At 43.7% G+C, this 8,067-nt stretch overlaps 1 protein-coding gene across 1 annotated transcript in view; it reads left to right on the top strand.

The window, feature by feature from the left end:
- LOC126987970 (GATA zinc finger domain-containing protein 15-like) overlaps positions 1 to 8,067 on the top strand; it is a gene marked incomplete at both ends in the record, with an annotated part of 55,436 nt that overhangs the window by 7,443 nt on the left and 39,926 nt on the right. The window contains 1 exon segment of the mRNA XM_050845983.1: positions 7,522 to 7,576. Coding sequence (XP_050701940.1) covers positions 7,522 to 7,576 — 55 coding nt within the window.

The raw sequence follows: 8,067 nt of genomic DNA, 5'->3' as shown, positions 1-8,067 counted from the left end.
CCCTTCGTTTTTACCTACTCTTTCCCGTCTCGTCTTTGTTTGGTTTGGTTAATTCTTTCGGTTTTGGGTTCCCTGTAGCCTTTTTTTTTTTTTTTTTTTCCTATCCGCTCATGTACATATGTGGTGTCTGTTCGTCTGCCTATATATCTGTCTGTCTGTGTTTATGTCTGATTTCCTGTGTGTGTGTGTGTGTGTGTGTGTGTGTGTGTGTGTGTGTGTGTGTGTGTGTGCGCCTCTCTCTTTCTCTCTCTCTCCCTTTGTTCCTTGGTGTATTACTCTCCTCTTCACTTATCAGCGTCTTCCGCCCCTCTTCTTACGGACGGTTTATAGGCTTCTTCTGGACAGGTGTTCAATTAAAACTTCACCGTCGCTTTTATGTCCCACATTACTTTCTCTTCCCGCCTTCTCCAGACACATTACTCTCTGCTTTACTTATCAGCGTCTCCTGACCCTCTTTTTCTGTATAATTTCACTGCCTCTCTCATTCCCTCTTGTTTGTTCCACGCATCCTCCAATAGTTTCAGTTTTGCCTTCTTCTTCTGTATTGCCCCTCCGTTTTGACATTTCACTTGTCTTTTCTCGCGCTTTGGTTCCGTAACTTGTGTTTAATTGTAGGGTACTAGAGCACTACCCATAGATTCCAGAAACTACTCAAATGAGCCAGATTTGAGAATGATTGTATGCTTTGTTGCAGGTAGGATATTCTGTGAACCTATTTTCTAGATCACAATACATCACAAAAAGTAATACATTAATATTATTTTCCCCATCTGTATTTATGAAACATGGATATAACGGTATTCATGGATACCGATTTCCAATCTGCGGTAAAATATGTGAAAAGTTATTTATGAAGAAGCGAGCATCCGAAAACACGCTTGTGTTGCTGACTTCGGCGACTGGTGTTAACGAATTGCGATTTACACGCACATTACTTCATTTTTTTTTTTTTTACGTCGTGGCCTATTGCGCCTGTAGGCTTCTTCCCGGTGGATCCTGATGGTCGGCCCAAGGCTTCTTTTCGGTCGGCCCAGCCCGTTCTGGCGCCGGCGAGTGTTTATAGTGGCTCCATCTTGCATTGGCTCATGCTGCCCTCCCGGAGCTCATCTTTAGTCCTTGAATCTAGAGTCCGGGTTGATAGGTGGTCTTCTGGACAGCATGTGGGTAATTTTAAGCCACTAGGCGACGGCTGAAAAATCCCAGCTTGGTGGCACCGGGCGGGGATTGAACTCGCGTCGCCCTGAACGCGGCGCCGTCACGCTATCCACTCAGCCACCGCCTCCCCTCCTTAAATAATCTCTTTACTCGTTATCATATTCTACTGACATAAATATAGGAGGGAGAAACATAAGTTAGTGAATACATTTCGATTCACATTACCTGGTAAATATATCAAATACAATGATGCTGTTCGGACATCGTACATTCAACTAATCAGTTAACAGCAAACTTTCCGAGGAAAAAGGCCACCTCTTTCGCCTCTTTCGCCTCGAAAAAAAAAGACTAATTTTTCCTATCTACCAGGTACTTACGGATAGCATACACGTATATACACGTATATACTATAATACTGATTTTTCGTGTTTTGTAGCTGCCGAAATGAGTTTCATTTTCTGAGAGTTACTCTTATTGTAACAATGTTTGGTTCCTGTCACGAGACAAGACAGGAGATCTTATGGGAATCAAGTTGTCTCGCACATTATTCGAAAGTTAGCCCTTTGGTCTTTGTATTCTTATCTGTCTTTATGAATATGTTACTCTTTTTATCAATAGTTATCAATGCACATATGTCTGTCAATCTTTCTATTATTCTACCTATCTAGTTATCGCTTGAGAATTTCTTAATTCGTTTATATCATCTTGTTTTCCACGAATCATCCTTTCTTTACATAGTCTCTCTCTCTCTCTCTCTCTCTCTCTCTCTCTCTCTCTCTCTCTCTCTCTCTCTCTCTCTCTCTCTCTCTCTCTCTCTCTCTCTCTCTCTCTCTCTCTCTCTCTCTCTCTCTCTCTCTCTTCTCCTCTCTTCTCTTCTTTTCTCTTCTCCTCCTCCATCCCCCCTGTACCGGCACAGTGTAAGGCATCCAGGTGTTGGTCACAAAGCCCTGGACACATTCCCATGCCTCGCCCCGCCCGCAGCCCCCGCTCGGTGCTCCAGCCCAGGCGATAAGAGGGACACGAACTGATATTGCTACGGTGATATTCTTTTGTCTATACTTTATGGTATGGCAAGTGTGCAAGACTCCCTTCAACGCCTTCCCTCTACTCTCTTCCTTCCCTTCCCGCTCGTTCTCTTTCAGTGTTTGTATCTGTCTGTCTGTCTGTCTTTCTGTTTGTCTGTTTGTTCTTGTTTGTTCGTTATTGCTTTTCTGTACGTCTCTGTGTGCGTTTCTTTCTCTTAGTCTGTTTATCTGTCTTGTCTATCTGTCTGTCTGTGTTTCTGTCTGTATGTTTGTTTGTCTATATCAGTCGGTAGGTCTGTGTATTTTCTCTTTCTGCTTTTTCATTTGTTTTTGTTTGTCTATTTCTTTCTCTCAGTCTGTTTATCTGTCTGTCTGTCTTTCTGTCTGTATTTCTGTCTATTTGTCTGTCTGTCTGTCTGTTTCTCTGTTATTTTCTCGTTTTACCTTTCTGAAAATTTACTTCGCTTTCCCACGGTCTGCCTCGCCCCGTTGATACAAGTGATGTGAAAGGCCACGTGCGCCGTTCACTAACTCTTTACAATGAGGTTCAAGGAAATGGTCTTACCTGCTACCTGCCTTTCCTTTTTTTTCTTAGGATATTTCTCTATATCTTTTTTAACACGAATTTTCTTTCCGTTCTTAGAACTGAGTCACTTGTGTATTCTGCCGTGACATTTTTCTCCTAAACTACACTTTTATGTTTTTTTTCCCTTCACACATAGTATATACGTTTCATTCAGCCTATATTCACCTGTTTATAACTTACATAAACACACACACACACACACACACACACACACACACACACACACACACACACACACACACACACACACACACACACACACACACACACACACACACACACACACACACACACACACACACACACACACACACACACACACACACACACACACACACACACACACACACACACACACACACACACACACACACACACACACACACACACACACACACACACACACACACACACACACACACACACACACACACACACACACACACACACACACACACACACACACACACCTCACTACACCAAAACAAATACATTTTTCCCAGCCGTTTGGTTCGTCCGTTCATTTCATCCCAGCCGCTGCCACACAAAACAAGATAAAGAAAACATTTTTCTTAGACTTCATTAGGCGAGCAAGTCACGTCGAGGCGGAGAAAGGGAGAAAGGGAAGTAGGGATAAGGAGAGGGACCAGAAGCGCCGAAGTAGGAGATTCTTAGGGGAAAAAAGGTATCGGGACCGATATTAAATTAACCAGGAAGATCAAAGAGAGAGAGAGAGAGAGAGAGAGAGAGAGAGAGAGAGAGAGAGAGAGAGAGAGAGAGAGAGAGAGAGAGAGAGAGAGATTTACACAGATATTCATACTACACAGACCATATGGTTCAAACTATATGGTCTGTCCTTCAAACTAAATGAATTATAACAAAACAGAATGTCTACTAGTCAACAAGACTGCTATTCTGCATTAGTAAGTGTTAAGGTGGAAGAAATAGCGGCCGAGTTTGTTTTTAATTGAGTCGTGTGAATGAATCGTGTTGCACTGAAGCACTGAAGGTGGGAGTATATTCCATTCCCGTGTTACAATGTTGGTGAAGTAAAAAATGGTGTTCCGAATTTATTTGTTTACACTTAAGATTTGTGTCGCTAGTTCTTGTTCGAAACGTGTCATCGTTGATAAACAATTTTGCTTTGTTCATATTCTTAAAGCCATTAAGTATTTTGAAACATTGCATCAATGCAATGCTAAGAACATTTGAAGTTTGACGCAGTTTGACATTTAGGCTCTTAACACACTATACGCTCTTAAGCTTAACAACACACTTTTCATAATCGAACCTATTTCTTGGTCTAACTTGAAAACCCTGCATCTATCCTCATAAAGGGTATCTCCCATCTATCAGACCAGGCTGAACTTTTACACAAGAGAGAATTTAAACTCCTTAAACAAAACTCGGTGTATGGCAGTGACATGTTCATGGGGAGACGCGAGGCAGTGGCACAGCAAGCTGAGGTTCGGGACGGCATCGTCCCTCTGCAGAACAGCATCGACATCCTGCGCGTGAATGTTGACTCCTCGCTGCTCTTTGAGCGTCATCGCGAGAGAAATTCCTTTCAGGTGTTTATTCTGCTCCTTGATATTGATGGCCTGTTGGCCCTCTACATGGCGCAGTCAGACCTGGTATGGAGTATGCTCAGCTCACCTAACATCGAGTGCCACACTACCATCTCTATTTGCTTCACAAGGTACAGAGGCGGGCAGAACGCTTCATCAGTGGAACCCACCAAAACAACACGCCAGTGGGAGAGGCACCACCTGTGGCAACAGCAACAATAACAACAAAAACACAAGCAGCGGACGATGCTGGCAGCGAACCGGATGGACCAGCGTGTAACACCGAAGGGGAGTTGCATCCTTGAGAGAACAATGCACAAATAATCCATGAACCCCAGCTGACGGACCTGAATACCACGTGGAGGGCGACTGAGCGTAATGATGCTGGGCAACATGTCTCTAATAGAGGCTCCGAAGTCCCGCCCTAGCATCCCCCAGCGTCCCTTCTCTACGACAGTATTGTGTTGGAACAACCTTACTTCTGATGTGGACGTGATACAACTGTCCCTTCAGCAAATGAATGTTGACTACGCATGTATTATATTTTGTATTATTTATTTATTTTGTATTGTATATTTTAGCTTTCTTTAAAACGGTTTCTCACCACAATGGAAAATGTTAGGCAAGAAAATTATACTTCCATGTACCAAAATGTCCTTGTTAGAGGAAGAGAGAGCGAGGGTTGAGAGTCTGGCTATGGCGAGTATTGGTTTGGGGAAGACATGGGACATCCGATATTAGTGTTAGGGACACGTACCCAGATGGCACCCCTGAGTGAGAGAGAGAGAGAGAGAGAGAGAGAATGTTCGGATGTGTACTTACCGTGTCTTAGTCTCGCGTATCTATTTATCTCTCTCTCTCTCTCTCTCTCTCTCTCTCTCTCTCTCTCTCTCACACACACACACACACACACACACACACACACACACACACACGCACACAGTAGCAGGTCCCCGGTGTATTGTGTTGTCGTGCCTCACATCACACAAAGGTCTGTCTCTTTTCTTTCTATTTCTTTCATATCGCGGACCCCCCTTCGTTGTGGTTAATTCCCGGCGGTGTGGGGGGAATATTTTGGCCGCTCCCTGAAATGTGTAGTTCGTGGAGGGAAAGAAAAAAAGGGCTCTGTGGGGGGTGGGGGGGGGTGTCGAGGTACGAGAAGGGGAAATACATAAGGCTCAAGATGGAGGAAAAAGTGGACGAGAGGGAAAAAAGTGGTGGTCTAACGATGTTGTTGCCCAAGGGACTGAGTGTTTTTTTTTATAGTAACTCCGACCTTTATTTCTACTCTGGCAGTGTATTGATCGCAAGAAAGACCGAATTCAATTTCCGACGCGCGTAACCTAACATATAGACATTTAACAGAAGGAGTCATATATACGGACCGAACGGCAGGTAGATGGAGAGAAACACGAGGACAAATAGACAAACAAACAGAATATTGACAGACTGGCAAATAGGCACGCACACAGACAAACAGGTAAGCAAACACACACACACACACACACACACACACACACACACACACACACACACACACACACACCGTTGATTTTTGCTCAGTAACATTCACTGAGCACATTTATCCGACGCTTCATATGGTCTTTTTACTCACCTCCAAGTCGTCTTCACTCATTACGTTATCTTTCCACCTCACTCCCTCTCTCATCCCCTTGTCACCTTTTTACCCCATTTTTTTTTTTTTGGTTCGTCCCCCAGAATCTTTTCCGGTAATTCCCCGTATTGTCATCACTCAGTGCTTCCTTTTCTTTCCGTCTTTCCCTCTTTTTTTTCTTTTTCCTCCCTTTCATGTCTTTTCCATTCCATCTCCCTGAATATCATCCTTTTTCCTTTTTTTTTTCTTCTCCCTCTTTGTCTCTTCCCCTCCCCTTCCTTACTTGGAATTCTGTCCCCACTACCTCCACGTTCCCTCATTTGTATTTATTCTCCACTTTATGTTATTACTCTTCGTAGGTGGACTCCCCTTACTTCCCTTCTCCAATTTCATTTCTCTCTTAATGTCCTTCCGATCCCCGCAGCTTCCCGCTTACCCAGAATCCAGCCCATCTACTCATCCTTTCCTTGTATCTATCACCCAAACCTCAGTCTAACTTAATCTAACCTAACCCATTGTTCCCTTCCTCGCATCGATCCCCCAAACTTCACTACTCGTCTTATCTTTATTCTCCTTTTCCAACTTTTTCCGTTTCCTTGTCATTTAATATCCTCTCAGTCCGTACCCTGCAGCCCTCCCACCTTTCCGTCTTTCTGTATCATCCTCTGTGTCTGTTCCTCACTCTCTTCACCACTGAGGCTCCCCCTTCTTCCATCTCCCCTATACAGACTCGTGCTCAGTAACCTCACCTCGACTCCTTTCCTATAGACTCACTCTTTCCTGTTTACCGCGTTCGTTTTTTGTTAATGTCCTGCTCTCCACTTCTTTCTCATGTTCACTACCTGCCTCTCCTGTAAACAACTCCATTCTTCTTATCTAAAACCACTCCTTTCCCATTGCTTGAAATTCCATCTCTACCTCCCTACTTTTCCTACTCTCTGCACCATCCTCTATGTCAACTCCTCACCCTCTTTCATCCCTTTCCCCGATCCAACTCGTGCTCAGTAACCTCACCTCGACTCCTTTCCAAGACTCTTTTTCCTGTTTACCGCGTTCGTTTTTTGTTAACGTCCTGCTTTCCAGTTCTTTCTCATGTTCACTACCTGCCTTTCCGGTACACAATTCCATTCCTTTTTATCGAACTCCACTACTTTCCCATTCCTTGAAATTCCATCCCTACCGCCCCACCCTTCCTACTATCTGCACCATCCTCTATGTCAATTCCTCACCCTCTTTCATCACTTTAGACGCCCCTTTCTTCCCTTTCCCCTTTCCAACTCATGCTCAGTAACCTCCCCTCGACTCCTTTCCTATAGACTTTTTTTTCCTGTTTACCCCGTTCGTTTTTTGTTAATGTCCTCCACTCCACTTCTTTCTCATGTTCACTACCTGCCTTTCCTGTCAACAATCCCATTCCTCTTATCTAAAACCACTCCTTTTCCATGCCTTGATATCCATCCCTACCTCCCTACCTTTCCCACTCGCCACATCATCCTCTGTATCTATTCCTTACCCTTTTTTATCACTATTCACTCTCCTTTCTTCCATCTCCCCTTTCAAACTCCTCCTCAGTAGCCTCCCCTCGACCTCTTTCCCAGAGACTCCCTTTTTCTTGTTTTCCTCGTTCGTTCTTCGTTAATGTCCTCCTTTCCCCTCCTTTCTCATGTTCACTACCTGCCTTTCCGGTAAACAATTCCATTCCTCTTATGTAACTCCACTACTTTACCATGCCTTGAAATTCCATCCCTACCTTTTTTTCTTCTCTTCAAAAATCTCGTCACTGTCCTCACCTCTTTCGTGTGTTCGTATCATCATTATCTTCGCTTCGTTTTGTTTTTGTCTTTCTTTCTATTTTCTCTTCTTTTTTTAAATTCACGTATGTTCAGTCTCGGCACCTTTTCACTTCCCTTCTTATCGCTTGGGTCCTTTTTTATTTATCACCTTCTCGCGCCTTCTCCATCACCATCTCTTCCCGCCCTTTATGTCCTCTTATAGCCTCATTTCAGCGCTTTACTCCGTTCATATCCTTCCGAACTTTTCCGAACTTTTTTAATGAACTCCGATCATTTAAGATATTAAGAAACTAAACGAATTAATCAATCCGCTCGCATCCTTATT

Source organism: Eriocheir sinensis, chromosome 1 (genome assembly GCF_024679095.1).
Source record: "Eriocheir sinensis breed Jianghai 21 chromosome 1, ASM2467909v1, whole genome shotgun sequence".
NCBI lineage: Eukaryota > Metazoa > Arthropoda > Malacostraca > Decapoda > Varunidae > Eriocheir > Eriocheir sinensis.
This window is presented reverse-complemented; position numbering and strand designations above follow the sequence as displayed.